This window comes from Emydura macquarii, unplaced genomic scaffold (genome assembly GCF_026122565.2).
Source record: "Emydura macquarii macquarii isolate MOO-44397 ecotype Brisbane River unplaced genomic scaffold, CSIRO-AGI_Emac_v2 contig_2365, whole genome shotgun sequence".
Classification (NCBI taxonomy): Eukaryota; Metazoa; Chordata; order Testudines; family Chelidae; genus Emydura; species Emydura macquarii.
In genome coordinates this window covers 935,977-951,727 of record NW_027132502.1, presented here as the reverse complement: position 1 = coordinate 951,727, position 15,751 = coordinate 935,977, and the positions used below count along the sequence as shown (strand labels likewise).

At 51.7% G+C, this 15,751-nt stretch overlaps 1 protein-coding gene across 2 annotated transcripts in view; it reads left to right on the top strand.

The window, feature by feature from the left end:
* IL1RAP (interleukin 1 receptor accessory protein) overlaps positions 1 to 14,520 on the top strand; it is a 58,020-nt gene extending 43,500 nt beyond the window's left edge. Inside the window, exons 10-11 of one of the 2 annotated variants that reach the window (XM_067561013.1) lie at positions 415 to 558; positions 13,823 to 14,520. In XM_067561013.1, coding sequence (XP_067417114.1) covers positions 415 to 558; positions 13,823 to 14,520 — 842 coding nt within the window. Of the gene's footprint in view, positions 1 to 414; positions 559 to 7,003; positions 8,768 to 13,822 lie in introns of those variants that run through there. The other variant, XM_067561014.1, reaches the window with a different exon arrangement.
* Positions 14,521 to 15,751: the final 1,231 nt, after the last annotated feature.

Here is a 15,751-nt window from a genome sequence, read left to right as displayed (position 1 = left end):
TGAATCTCCTCTGCGAGGGGAGCCAAACACAGGGTTGGGGAGGGGGAAATCCTCTCCCAGTATCCCCGGCGTAGGTGCAGCATGACCACAGCAGTGTAAGCGCTCCACGCTTTGCTCTGTTAAGATCCCTCATGGGACCATCTCAGGGGACAGGGCTATGCTAGCCAGTCTCTGGCCTCTCTGCCAACGGGGTGGGAAGAATGGTCTGATGGCTCAAGCCCAGAACTTGGCATCAGGCTTCCGCTGGAAAGGCAAAGCCTCGTCTGGCGAGATCGCTCGTACGTCCAGGTTCACGCTGCGTGTTAGACTTGAGAGTGAGCAATGGGGGGGGGTGGGGGGATTGAGCGCTGGGGACAGGCCCCAGGAGCCAGTCACTGACGCGTCTCCATGGTTCTCTCTGATCTCGACTCTCAGACGGAAAGGAGTATGACGTTTACGTCTCCTATGCACGGAATGCCGAGGAGGAGGAGTTTGTTTTGCTGACCCTGCGTGGAGTCCTGGAGAACGAGTTTGGATACAAGCTGTGTATCTTTGACCGAGACAGCCTCCCTGGGGGAAGTAAGTATTTCACACGGGACGCCCGCCCTTCATGCCCTTCCTCTTTACTGTGTTTGAGGCCCTGGTGATTTATAGGGGAGTGATAATGAACTGGTCTTGCAAGTTAAATGTTATGTGAAAGCAATCTCCCCCCGCTCCATTACACATCACTCTTAGCCTACGCGAGCATCTTTCTTCACCTGATGTTGCACACAGCTGCACATATTGCAGGCCAGCGTGTGGGAGGGCTACTGTGGTCAAATGATCATTGGTATTTTTCAGTGCCCTTTCCCGGAGCAATGCTGTACGCTGCTCTCAAAGCAGCCCAAGGCAACCGGCCCCTATCCTTAAATAAAACTTCTGAACTGGTGTAAAGAGGGGAGGATAAAGCTGGAGGGTGGGGACTGAGGAATCGGGGGGAATTATTATATTGGACCAGATCAGTAATCCATCCAGTGCACTATCATGCCTCTGATAGTGTCTAGCACCGCTGCATCAGAGTAAGATGCAATAAATCCATTGAAGCGGTGATGGGATTACCTGTCCCCAGGGAAAGTTTCCTACTAACCCCCATTCGTTAGAGATCAGCTCATCCCCTGAAGCACCTCTCACTTTAGCAGATATCAGCATATTAATAACCAGGAATAACAAATGCTCCATTTGTGTTTATTGGGTGCCCACCCATGGATGATAGACCAGGACATTTGGACCGGGAGTGGCCAAATCCAGGACCCTCCTCAGATCAGTTATGCAAGCCTGGGTTTGCCGGCGCAAAGATGCACGAACAGCTCATGCTCCAACCGCCCCATCTCCTGGGGAACCCCAGCTGGCTACAGGGCGCACACAGTGTCAGAGCTGCAGGAGGAGGCTAGATAAAGGCCTAATCCACAGCCTCTGCAGTCAGTGGGAAGACTGCTCTCGACTTCCGTGGGCTTTGGGTCAGGGCCCGATTACGTCAGAAGGGGCGCTGGTAAAAACCACTAGCGAGGAGGCTCAAAAGTAGAGGCCTGCTTTGTGCAGCCCGTTAACCTAGTGCAAACCCGGAGTGACTCCACTGGAGTCAGGCCCCGGTCTAAGGCGGCTGTAAACGAGAGCCGAAGTCCTTTTGCTCTCCTATTCCCGTGCAGAGTGCATTGCCAAAGCACTCGGCCACCGCCCCTTTTCGGCATATAAGTAAACAAAGACGAGTCACCCAAGCGGGTGACTAGCTAACGCCAGGGGGCGGCTGGGTAACATGGCCTGAAGGAAGAGGCGAGTCATATCCTAGCCTGTTTGGTCAGACTCAGGACTCCTGCCGCCACCCTGCACAGATCAGTCCAGCCGCTGTTCTCTTTGCTGAACTCTGGGTTCACGCTACATTGCCATACACGTTCCTAGGGCTGCCAGTTTTGGTTGGAAGAATTCCTGGAGGTTTCATCTTTAATTCCTGGAGACTCCAGGACAGTCCTGGAGGATGGGCAACCCCAGCTAAGGACAGGGATCAGGGGACGGAGGCCTTGCATCCCACACGATGAGAGAAAGGGGAAGGAGCTTGGCTCCTTTTTCCTTCCACCCACTGAGAATACCAGGTGGGAGGAGGTTCGGGAGAACCATTTTTATGTCACCGAGCTACAAAGCCAAGTTTAGCAGGGACCACAGAGCAGTGTGTTTGCACAGGTGTCACTTGACAGCATCCTCTGTTCCTTTACAAAAACGTACCCTTTCGTAGCAGGCTCCAATCTTGACTGGGGGCTTTGTGAAAATAGCAGGTTAGATCTGCCCCTGCAAAGCGCCAGACGGCTGAGGGAGGGTTTGGTGGACACTGATGGTTTAGCGTTCGGGGCTAAACCTCCAGGGTTTGTTCTAGTTCTTTACGCTGTTTTGAGGTGGCGGTGGACTAACGAGCGCGGTTCTGTGCTGAGAAGGGACGGTGCAAAATTGGCATCTCCTTCCCCAGCAGATCTGCTCCCCGTGTCTCTTCGCCGTGGGATCTGCACGTTGATCGTTTTATTGTTTTCTGCTCCCGTTTGCCTGGCAGACCTGATCCTGCGCTGGGAGAGCGGGCTGGATTCTGTTCCTTCTTGTGCATCAGCAGGGTTGGTTTAGTAAATTCCAGTCCTGTTGTGGCACAGGTGTCACTGGAGCACATAATTCGGCCTACCCGGTCTTCCTTGCTGGTGGTGATGTACAAGAAGGAGAGAGTCCAGCTTCACTCTCTGATCCCACGTCGGGCTGGCTGTCAGCTGTAAAAAAGGGGTTGGCGCGCAGGAGATCTGGAGTCACCGAGAGGCGATAAACTTGAATCCCCACAATGTCATTTTTGCAGTAAGCTCTGAGTAGAGCAGTTCATTAAGGGTGAGATGGGGATGCGTGGCCCAAAGCCAGAGCCAAGGTCCCAGTGCCCCAGTGTAGGAGCAGTGATGGCAGGAAAAGCGTAGGCTGACATCACTCAATGAGGAGGAAAAGAGAACAACAGAAAATGAAAGTTCTCCACTTAGGAAGGAACAATCAGCTGCACAAATAGACAAAGGGAGTGATTGCCTAGGAAGGAGTGCTGCAGAAATGGATCTGGAGGATACAGAGGATCAGAGACTAAATATGAGTCAAGGGTGTCACACTGTTGCAAAACAAGTGAACATCCTTCTGGGATGTGTTAGCGGGAGCGCTGTAAGCAAGACCCGAGAAGTCGTTCCTCCGCTCTGCTCTGCACTGATAATGCCTGCACTGGCGTATTGTGTCCAGTTCTGGGCACCACCTTCAGGAAAGATGTGGACAAGTTGGATAAAGTCCAGAGGAGAGCAACAAAGATGATGAAAGGTCTAGAAAACATGAACTGTGAGGAAAGCTGAAAAAATTGGGTGTGTTTAGTCTGGGAAAGAGCAGACTGAGGGGAGACATGATGTCAGTTTTCAAATACATAAAAGGCTGTTATAAAGAGGAGGGTGATAAATTGTTCTCCTTAACCACTGAGGACAGGCAAAGAAGCAATGGCTTAAATTGCAGCAATGGGAGATTTAGGTTAGAAATTAGGAAAAGCTTCCTGACTGTCAGGGTGGTTAAACACTGGAACAAATGACCTCGGGAGGCTGTGGAATCTCTGCCTTTGGAGGTTTGTAATACTAGGTTAGACGAACACGTCAGGGATGGTTTAGATAACACCTAGTCCTGTCTCAGTGCAGAGAGCTGGACGAGGTGACCTCTCGAGGGCATTTCCAGTCCTAGATTTCTACAGTTCTGCTCTGAAACCAAGAGCACATGGGGCAGAATGTCTGAAGAGCAGATTGGCTGGCTGCTTTAAGAAGTGCTTAACTCTTTCCTTTCCTTCGGGTGTTAGTCCTAGAGGCCCATTAACAGACTGCTCCCTTTTCTCCCTCGTTATGGTTCTTGTCTCTGCTCATTCTGTTTCACAGCTATTTTAGATCAGCGGGAAGGAGAGCTCTGCGTCTGCCCTGCAGCTCCACTCTGTTCTATTCTTGCCTTGCTCTCAAGGGGTGCTGACTGCTGTACTCTCTCATAACCCAGCAAATGCACTCTCTCCTTGGGAACTAACTAAGTTGTCCTCTGCCTTTCACTCTGGTGGTCTCACGCCGCTTTCTCTCCATGTGCGCTATCACCCACTCTCTGCCTCCTCACGGACTGATCCAGTTCGAAACATCAGAGCATCTTCCATCTCCAAGGGCCCAAAGAGCATGCACAGGGATTGCTTCATCCACCTCGTGTGTGGAACACACAGCACACAGCACCCCTGTGCACCAGTTTAACACAGGACAGGAGGAATATCTTAGCCACATGAATCGCCTACAGTGAAAAGTCCCACGGGAATGTCTATGACCGCTGGTGGTGAGCGTGGGAAGATAGTGTTTCCAGTAGCATGGTGACTAAGCACCATATGGGAACGTCAGTTCAGCCTGTCTCAGTGGGATAATCATCTCTAGAGTGGGACAAAAGTTATTCACAACTTTCATCACACGATTCCAATTATTTGGTGAATATTTTTTACCGTTATTCAACCAGCTCCAACTAGCATCTGCTGTCTGGCCAACTCCACTCCCTGCAGCCCCTTGCTGATCCGGGACACTCTGCGAGCCAAGTGTGGACACCGCCTCCCTCTGCTTGCCTTGCTAGATGTGGCGGGATCATAGCTGCAGATGGCAGGTCTGCAGGCAGACAGCTGTATCCTGCCCTCAGGGCAAGCCTGATCCTCTCCCTAAACTCTCCGCAGAGAGAGAAGCGGCTGAGAGCTGGTTTAAAAAAATAAAGAGCTAAGCAGAAATAAATCAGCCAAGTCCAGCACTACGTATCCGCAGCTTGCTGTGCTGAGGACTCCTGGTGAGCTCAGCCGTAAAGTGGGTCATCGACAGAGTAGCTGTCACTTTGCGGTCTGACCTGCTGGGCTCTTCTGCTGCGTGTCCTTGGCCAAAAAGAAAAACTCCTCGTTTAAGACCCCCCTTGTGGCATGGTGACATCTGGCACTGCGTGTCGGGCGACACCCATCCCAAGGGGACGCTGGCCATGCCTTTACCCTGTCTGAAGAAATGAAGCTGGTGCCCGGCTCAAAAAAGCCTGGCCCACGGCTGCCTGTCGCTACTTCCAGCCCAGCCTCTGAGACATGGCCACAACCACCTGTGACGGGCTCCGGAAGCGAAGACCCTGCTAGTGCCCCGTGGACGGGTGGAACAGCGAGGGCAGAAAGGGTTCCCTCCTCCTCCTCACCCCTCCCTTGCAAAAGGGTATTTAAAGTGCACCAGCCCCCTCCCGTGTACACACGAGAATTCGCCAGATAGCGCGTGAAGCTCAATGCATGCTGTAGTCCCCACCTCACGTCCGCCTCTCGCTCCCTGCTGCCTGGACAGTGGAAAGGCTGGTGTCCGTGTTTGCGAGACACCGCTTTCCAGCATGGGAATCCGCTAACACTTGGCAGGCCACAGCGAATCCTACAGACGGTGGGTCACGGAAATCTGCCTGCTGCGCAATGCCTTGAAGCTTACCTTTCTTTCTGTTGCTCTGCACTCGGTCACGTCTCCGCTTCTCTCTTTCCTGCCCATCTCCCTTTCGCAGTATCGCTCCCTTCCAACCTGATCTAGGGACCCCTCGCCTTTAAGCATCACCAGGGGTGCCCCAGAACCCCTCTGTATGATGCAGCCTCACCTCAATGGTCATCTGTCGCCTCCTTCTGGTTAGGTTCCCCCAAGTACCAGCCCGTGCCCTCCTGGGCAGCAACGCGGTCATGTTTAGTTGCTGGCCACATGGAGCTTTGCTGCTGCTCCCCCATCACACACAGCTGGGCTTCCGCTCCTCTGCTCCTTAGGGAAGCATGAGAGGCCATGAAGTAGTTTCTGGCAGCTTGTATCCTGCCTCCAGAATGTCACAGGTGGAGGATTATGCTGTCCTTGATGAAGAAGCTGTGGGAGATGGATTATCCCAACAGTTCTGCTGATAGGAACGAATCACACACCCGTGGCAGCTAAATGACGATATATTTCAGTGTTATTTTCTTTCCCATTACATTTTTCTGACCAGGTGAGAGCACCTCCATGTCAGTGAACTATGGAAACAGCCGCCGGGAGATGCGCTTTCAGGGCTTCACCTTAATGTTGTGAAGGTGGCTAAGGCAAATCTGCTTTCTGCTGCTGGAAATGAAAGGCATCCGTCACTGACTACCAGGTCATTGACTCTCGTGGGGTCACTTTAGAGACACCCCTTTAGAAAACCTCATGTGGCTGAGCTCCTGGCATCTGGAAACTTTCTGGAGATGCTTTCATTGCGGTGATGAGGAAGCCAGGAGCAGTAGCTTAATAAGAGGTCAAGGAGACTAGTTAGGACTCAAGCAATTCAAAACTAAATTAAGCCTCAGAAAACTCCCGTGGCTGGATAATTACTATCCCCATCTCACGGTGGGGGAAACTGAGGCAGAGGGGTGCAATGGTTTGCCTACCCGCCCAGCTGTGTCACAGCCGGATTAAAACTCAAGACATTCCTGGCTTCTGTTAGATCACATCTCCCTCTAGCTGAGGAGACAGCATTGCCCAGCTGGCTCACACCCCATGACCATCTTGCTTTGTTCCGATACATGGCGTGGCCTCCCTATGGTTGTCCTGGATAGAAGTAGGATAAATCTGTGCTGGCTCAGAGGAGCCTCGATCTCCACGCAGCGATCCAATTGTCTCATCGTAATATGGCATTTACCTAGCAGCATCTGAGCTGCCCCAGCCATGCTCTGCCTTTGTGGAGCCTGTGGCACGGAGAGCAGGGCAGTGTGGACCGGGCTTGGAAGTAGGTAGAGGTTCCTTTGTGAATGAGAGAAGGCCCAGCCGCTGGGAAGGAGGGGGGCGAGTGGCTGCCGGAGCGGAGGTCTGAACTGGGTAGAACTGTCTGAAGTGGTTGGGAAATCCCCAGGCCCTCTCATGGAGGGGGTCGGCCTCCCAGGCAGTAGCTCGGCGGTGCGTTCTCAGCCAGCACTAACCAGCTCGGTGTCTTTCTCTCCCAGTTGTCACAGACGAAACGCTGAGCTTCATCCAGAAGAGCCGCCGGCTGCTCGTTGTCCTGAGTCCCAACTACGTCCTCCAAGGCACGCAAGCCCTGCTGGAGCTGAAGGCCGGTCTGGAGAACATGGCCTCCCAGGGTAGCATCCGAGTCATCCTGGTCCAGTACAAAGCCATAAAGAAGAGCAAGGTGAAGGAGCTGACGCGGGCCAAGACCGTGCTCAGCGTTATTAAGTGGAAAGGCGAGAAGTCCAAGTACCCCCGGGGCAGGTTCTGGAAGCAGCTGCAGGTGGAGATGCCAGTGAAAAAGAAGACCAGGCGCTCTAGCATCGCTGAGCCGGAGCTTTCGTACTCCTCCCTGAGAGATGTTTGACAGAGGAGGGAGAAGTGAGGCTGGGGATGGGGCAATCCCCTGTTGTCTCACCTTAAAACCTTCCATCCCTTCGGTTTAGCGGCTCACAGCAGTGGCCAGCCCTGCAGGGCAGCCCTGGGGCAGTTTGAACACAGTCACCAGGCCCGCTGTTATGCTTTCAGGAAGGAACCTTTAAGATGGGAGTTGCTCATTCAGACACTGTGGATCACAGATTTCTGCTTCAGGATGGGACGTTCACTACAACACATGCTCACTCACAGCACTAGGCTGGCCCACACCGTGCCGGGACGTGTGTCTATGGGAACGACTCTCTGGAGGGACTTTGCACACGTGAAGCAATTGTCACAGAAATGTACTTGCTTTTGTGTTGAAGGGACTCGGTGGGGGTATTTGTTTTACATCCCTTCTGGCAGTAACTGGCCCATCTCAGAAACTCTTGGCAGTCTTCTGAGTTCCCCAAACCCCTGTGGAATCGAGGCGAGTTTCTCCACGAATGCAGTGCCGCAGATCGCACCGTCACAAGCACATGTGACCCTTAGAACAAGCTCAGGGACTTCACAAGGGTGGCCAACAGCTCCACTCTGCTGAAGAACAACGTCCCTTGTTCCGCCTACGCTGCTGGCCATTGGCAAGCACTGTGGAAAGAGCTAGAGGGGACGTTTTGTCGCTGCCACAGGGTGCCTGCTCCACCCCATAGGACAATCTTCCAAGCTTCTTTTAATCATAACGACTTCGGTGCTGCTTGATGCTCCTAGGTGGGTTGGAACAGAAAACACATCACGACCACATAAAGCGGTGGTGGCTCTCTGGAAACAGGGCCCAGGTTTAAACCTGCTTTGATTTTGCAAAGCAAATCTCCGCCTCAGAGGGTCTGTAAAACAGAAACCACCCCCAGGTTTTGTCATCTCTCTCCTAAATGGAGGCAGGGCAAAACCAAAGACATGTATCAATCATTCGGCCCTGCCCACAGCACTGCGGGTTTGCGTAAAATGAAACTCAGGTCAACCCCGTCCTTGGGTTTGATTTTGTTTTTTCAAAACCAAAACCCAAACCGACTCCCTCCAAGTTCTGCCCAAGACCAGCTGCACTTGGCTTGTGAGTCAACAAGCACATCTGCTGTTGCCAGGCACGCTTGGGGCAGCCCCTCGGAGAGCTGCCGCTCCGCTGGGATGTGAGCGCTCAATACTCCCCTAGCGCAGAAGTGCAGCAAAGACAACAGGCGAAGTGGGCACCATTGCTGGTATTTCACGGTATGTAATGGGCAGACCTCAGCAGCTCTTCTTGAGAGCCATGGTACGGAGGCTGCATGTGCTTTCCAGATTTTCAGGGAGGGCTGAATGCAGCCTGCCCAGATGTTTAAGGAGCATCGACCAATAAAGCATTTTTATTTATTTTCTCCGACTTGTATTGATTTTTGCTTTTGCAGATCCACACTTCGGAAAACCACAGATCTGTAAGTATATTTGCCAACCTCCACTGTGGGTCTGAATTCCCGCTCTCTGCAGCGAGAAGCACCAAAGACACTGGCACGAGGATGTGCTGGGACCAGTGCGACACATGAGTGGAGCAGTGCTGGGTCACCAGTCCATGTCTGGGGCTGGTGCTGACTGAACTCTTTCCCTGCCTTAATGGTGCCCCTCGGAGCTGGGCCCCAGTACTGCCTGCCTTCCAGCTGTTCCTTCAGGCGCTCAGCCTACACTCAGTGTTCGCCTAACTTTGTTCCCTCCCGCTGAAGTCAGCGGTAAAGCCCCCACTGTCGTCACCGTCGTTAGGCCAGTCTCCGGGCACTTTGGAAAATCCCACTCTGGGCTGTTCTACCCTTGCTTAGATCAAAGGTACTAGCACTGGCCGGAATAGGCAAAGGCTTGGCGTGCTAAACCACTGCGCTGGAGTGGAAGCTTTCCCCATTGTGAGCTCTCGGGGGCAGGCACATGTCTCTCTATCTGTCTTATTACAGAGCCCAGCACAGTGGAGCCTGGATGCTGGTGGGAGCTTTGAGACACTGCTGTGATAGAAATGTTTGCTAATGATTACTGTCAGTGGACTCCCAGTCCTAAAGGACCCATCACTGACCCCAGAGGAGTTGCACCCTAGATCTCTCACCAAAGACAACGCTTTAGCCAGTGCTATAATAACTAACTAGATGTATTAAGTAAGAGAAGAAATGAGAACTATTTACAAGGGTAAAGCAGGTAAACATACACACCCACACGTGTTAGTCTTAGGCTCCAAAAGGGTAATAGAAGCTGGTGAAATATTCAAGCTCTATATTTCCTTTAGGGCTAACCCAGGCCAAGCCCTGGGGAACTCTTGCTTATGCTTAGAAATCTTCACCCCTCCAACTTCAAGCAACAGAGCACCAGTTTCGTCTCACTAGGGCTTGTTATTCTCTTCCTCCCTGAGTTCAAACTGATGGGACGAGTTCATGCGCAGGTCTTCTCCTCTGGGGGAGAGGTGGGATGCAAGTAACAACTTCTTTGCTCTTTGATGTTTCACAATGGCATGTTTGATTTCAGTGGGCCTTCTTGGCGGGCAGGGCCTAACCCCTTCTGTAGGAAGCCAGCCTTTGACATGATTTAATGCTTCTTTCCTGTTTGATGAGTGCCACAGTTACAGAGATTTACAATGCAAACGCTTAATGTTACCTTATAACGCAGGCTACAGATGTTAAGTGAGATTAACACATTCAGCATTCTTCAAATATTTCATAGGAGTCTAAACACATTTTTTATAAATCTAATACTATTTTAATAATACAAACACACAGCTGAACCAGCCAGGCTTCCAGCTGTGCATTCAGCAGTGTTCAGTTGCGGGCCAAGGGGCCTTAGCATGAGCTGGCACCTGGTCTGCCGGTGACGCCTATTGGTAAGCCTTGGACGCACATTGTGGAACCATTGTTAAAAAAGAGACAACAGTTGTGCACCATCCATCCAACTGGGCAGGAATGGTTGGGCTGTGTCAGAGATACAACCCAGGAGCCCAGCTGGTTTAGATCCCAATCCTGCAAAGCCCTTAAACGCATACTCAGTGTTAAGCAAATCATAGGATCATAGCAGATTAGGGTTGGAAGGGACCTCAGGGGGTATCTAGGCCAACCCTCTGCTCAAAATGAATAGTCCTGGCGACTCCAAGTCCCAAGTGGCTTTCTTGAAGTCAATAGACCTGCGCATTTGCTTAGAATAAAGCATGTATTTTGCTGTGCTGGGACCGTCATCTAAAAGACTGTGTGGGTTTTTGCCTGTCGACTCAGTCATCATGGTTTCACTTGTGAGATAATCATCACCCCACAGTTTACAAAACTTTGCTAAACCAGGATTAGCCTGTCGCTTGCATTGTTTTGTCCAGTTTCTTCCTGTTGGTTCTGGAATCGCCGCATGTTCAGCATCTCCTCTCTACAAATGTAGCCGAAGCTGCCTTCCGGCAACTGTAAAATCAGCAGGCAGGGTGGGAGGCGTCAAATCACCACCAGATCTCTTTTTGTTTTATTCTAAGTTGACTTACAAACTGCAGTGCATGCATGGACTGTGAATGTGCCTACCTCTATCAGCCATTAGCATCTTGCATCTCACAGATGGCGTAGGTACTGAGAGAGCCTTTATTACTAGATTGGTAGATGTTTATGATAGGAAAGAAAATCCCCTTGTTTTATGTTCCTTGTTTGATTTTAAGAGTTTTTTAAAAAAATAACAGCCCAGCTCCTCCTCTGGTGTAAGACAGCGTAACTCCATTGACATCAATGATAGGCTAGTGCCTATTCCCAGACGGGATTACCGAGAGGCAGGCAATCCCCATCAACTAAATGAAGACTAAAAGCACCCAACAACGCAGTAAGTTAGACTGTTTTAAAGCGCCAGGGTGAGCTTTGTGCTGCTCCTTTTGGGAGAGTTTCCATTGACTGCAATGGACGCTCTCACGCCAGCATTTGGCTTTTTGAATGTCCCATGCACGGGCCAGATGGTGAGGCCCATCCGAAAGCAGCCTGTCCACGTGTCTACGAGTGGCATTTGGTTCCCAGTGCCAGGTCTTAGCACAACTTGTACCTTTAATTGGGTGCATTCATTTGACTCTGTGCTGTAACTGTGCATTAGTCAACAGACAGCTACACGAAAAGTCCTTCATTTCATCCCACTGGCAGGGAGGAACGGCTTTGCATACACGGCAAAGGACTTTGCTTTCCATTTCCTTTGATGTTTTAAGGCTGTTCCCGTTTGCCTTTTTTTTGCATTCTCCGTTTGTCGTTGGGTTTATATATATCATTTTTTAAAAACCTTTGAAATAAAATGTGTATGTTCACTTTTGCATTTCAGCCCTTGCATGGTTCTCCTGAGTTTTGTTTGACCCCACATTTCTTCCTCAACATATATTCATGGCAAAGGAAAAATGTGCTGTCCTGGCAGCAACATCTCCTGTCAATCAAATCCTAGTGGGTGGAATAGACCCTGGGCAGAGGCCCAGCATCACAAGGCCTGGGCACCACCTCGGCCGCAGGTTTGCCATCAAAAGAGTGGTGACCATTCGTGTTATAAATTGCACCCAAAGGCCCAGTCAGGAACAGGCCCCTTTGTTCTAGGGGCTGCGCACACCTAGTGAGGGAAAGTCCCTGTTCTGAGAGCTTTCAATTGAAAAAGACAAAATGGAGCAGGCAGGGCCATTACCCCCATGTTACAGGTGGTGAAACTGAGGCACCAAGAGAGTAAGCGACTTGCCCAAGGTCACACAGGAAGTCCGTGTCAGAGCTAGGAATTCATCCGTAATCAAAGTCAACCTCACCCTGAGGCTTATTCTCCCGTCACCTGTTTGTCTGGGAAGGGTTCTCATTTTGCTCATGGTTGCCTCGTCTCTGTCTAGTAGGTTGTTGATGCACAAACCAGCATTTCCTGACTACTACCGAAATGAATGCTTGGGCACTAGCCTTACTCTAACTTTACAGCCGTTAACTAGCTAGTCGCAATGCGCAGCGTCTAGATTCCTTTGGCCTGTAACTGTGGGGCGCGCTGCGGTGCACACAGATGCTAGAGCGGATACCAAAATGCTGCAGGAAAAGCCAATTACGGGCTCTCCCCCCCTCGCTGCTAAAGCTGGGTCTGCCGTGAGCAGCCATGGCTATACTAATGGGCCAAATAAGGATCCCAACAGCTGAGGCCAGACCAAACTTCTTGTTAAAACTGCACAAAAGAGCTGAATGGTGCAGCAACGTGACGTTCGTCCCGTGTGCCAGCGCCCAGGCTTCTAGGATCTGAATGAGGGAGACTGCAGTTGCTGGATTTGCTCTCCTGTGCAAAGGAAGCTCCTGGGGGGGGATTTTTCTTGTGGCCTTTATTAAAGATCTCCCTCCCCCGGGCAAACTCAACCAGCCTCAGCTACCCTCTGCCAGATGCCATCACTCCCAATACCTGGCCAGCCCTCCTGTGCTCATTGGGTTTTCATGGTAATGTCACTCAGGGTGAGATAATTTGCTAAGTGGCACAGCCCTATTAATCCCCACCCTGGACACTGTGAAGCCATTAGCCAAAGCTCTTGCATTTATAAACTGCTGAGACACTAATTGTGTAATCTGCCTCATCTGCGCTATAGCCAGAAAGGCTAAGGGCATTCCTTGGTCCTGTTCCATTCCGGTACTGTTAATAATAATAATAGTAAATACACGGGTGTTGTCCAGCACCTTCCCATCTAAGGATCTCGCCTTACTGTGCAAACTTTAATGACCCTCCTCTGCAGGGCAGTACTTTCATTAGCCCCATTTTACAGAGGGGTGAACTGAGTCATGGAGGAGTCAAGGGCCTCCATTCTCAAAGGTCTCTAGTTTTTGGAAGTCCAACGTGAGACAAGCATGGGTGGCTTTCTGGAGTTGCCGAGAAGCTCCCCCTTCCTCCAGTGACATCAGCTAGAAGTGCAGACCTCTGACAAACAGGCTCTTGGGGCCAGATTAACTGGTTGCTTTCATTGAGTCCAAGGCCAAAAGGGACCATTGGGATCATCTAGTCTGACCTCCTGCACAGCACCGGCCAGAGACCTGCCCCACAATAATCCCGAGAGTCTCTCTTTTAAAAAACCATTTGCGTTGCTCTAGCGATACAAAATAGCTGTAAACCCGACAGGTGGGTAATTCCAGAGCCATCCCTTGGGGAGACTCTTGCGCCTTCCACTGACGCAGGTGCTCCTGGCACTGCTGGGGACAGGCTGGTCTGACCTGGCATGTTAAGCTTCCAATTCATTAACTCAGCCTTGAAACAGAATCTGCCGGCCAGCCCTTCTTGGGATGGTGATGCGGACTGAAAAATAAGCTGTTGATATTTGTTGTGGGCCGGGATCCTGGGCAAGTAGCATTTTGCTGGGCTGCACTCACAGATTTCTCTTTTCTCCAGATGGGAAGGGCAGTGCATGTGTCCAGTGAACCAGCTTCATTTGCCTTTGTTCTCCTCCCCCTCTCCCACCCTTGCGTCTCTAGATACCACCGAAACGGTTTTCGACTTCATTCAGCGGAGCCGGAGGATGATCGTGGTCCTGAGCCCCGACTACCTGACGGAAAAGAGCATCAGCTTGCTGGAGTTCAAGCTGGGCATCCTGTGCCAGAACGCCATCTCCACCCAGCTCGTGGTGGTGGAGTACAGGCCAGTCCAGGTCACCCACCCCGCCATTCTCCAGCTGAAGGAGTCCGTCCCCTTTGTGACCTGGAAAGGGGATAGATCCGAGCGGGCCGGCTCCAAGTTCTGGAAAGCCTTACGCCTCGCTCTGCCCTTGAGGAGCCTCAGCTCCGGTTCGGGTTGGAACGAGAGCTGCTCCTCTCAGTCGGACATCAGCCTGGATCACATCCAGAGGAAGAGGAGCAGGCGGAAAGGCCAGCTGGACCCGCCGAGCTCCAGAACAGGTGCTGCTGCTCAGAGCGGGGCCGCCCCAGCCCCCAGCTCAAAGACCAAGCACCGGGCCAAGCCCTTCCTGCCGTGCCAGTGCTGCGTGACATATTGCAACCACGACGATAAACTCAGGCAGAAGAGCCGAGTCGTGGCCACGTCCAAATGGGAGACTCACCTCTGCAAGCCAGTCTCAGGCGGAAAGAGACTGGAGCCCCCGGCTGCACAGCTGTCAGCCCTTGCCCTCTGCCAGTACAGCGGTTTGTCCAACAACAACGACTTCTGTGTTCTCTAGCCGCGGGCCCAGACCGCCGCCCATCCCAGACCACGGCGCAGCCACTGGGGATGCAAAATGAATGTGCAGCGGTGATGAAGGTTTTGGGGTTTTCCCAGACTGGCTCAGCTTGCTTCTGCATCTCCTGGTTCATTTCCAGCCAAACAATGGCCACACAGGAGGGCCGGAGCAAAGTTCCACCCGTTGACATCTGAGATGGAAAAGACCATCTAGTCCCAAACAGATCGAAGTACCTCTGGGGTCCCACAGGACTCTTGCTGGTGGGCTGCAGAGGGCTGGCACTTCCCATAGTGCTGGCTCCCCCTCCATATTGCTAACTGGCAAATAGATATAAAAATACATCAAGTATTTACCTTATGTTGCTTTCTCCCATCAGCAGTTGCTGTAGTTGGCTCAATGAAGCTGATGTTCTCACGGATGGGAGAGACAGAGGCATCCCTGTGTGATGAATCGTAGGGGGGTGTCCACTAAACAGTCCCTCCAGTCAGAGATGGAAAAGTGTGACCTGACCTCAAGCTTCATTTCTGATTTCAATGGGGACAGGGTCCAGCCCCTAGTCCGACCTCCTGCCGATGTTCTGGGTGCTTTGGCGTGGTCTGGTTTGAAGGGCCACCACTTTAAAAACGAATGCCCTTCTCTCTGTGAGCCTTTAGCGTGCCACTGTTAGAAGTGACTTTTAAGGCCATTGGAACGGAAAGAGTGAAAACCATTGTTCTCCAGATAATATTGTGAGCAGGGCTCGGGGGGAAGATTTTTAGAGACACAGAAGGCGTGAAGTGGCCCCCCGTCCCCGCATTGTACTTTCAGGAGTCTCCCCCTTTGTGCACCAGCCATTTCAATGTTGTCCCAGGAAAGTCATTCCCCCCATTGGTTGGGGTGGGCCTTTCACACAGCCATGAGCATTCAGAGACACGGGGCTGCCAGCCCCAAAATAGACAGGGGATAACGCCTGCAGCACACTTCACTCCACTTTTGACACTCTAGATTTCAAAGGGACTGTGTCTCATTAAGTGGCTCACAAAAAGGGCCCTTGACCACCTCCCTTGGGCGGCTATTCCCCCGTCTGCCAGACCTTACCGTCAAGAAACGTTTCCTGGTCTTTGTCCTGAATTCCATTGCCCTGTGCTCGGTTTTTATCTCGATAACCGTTCCCCTCCACCCATGGGGCTTTCAGACACTAGCACCGTCACCTCCTCGGCTGTCAGTGTGATATACCGTCTGGCTTGGCCAA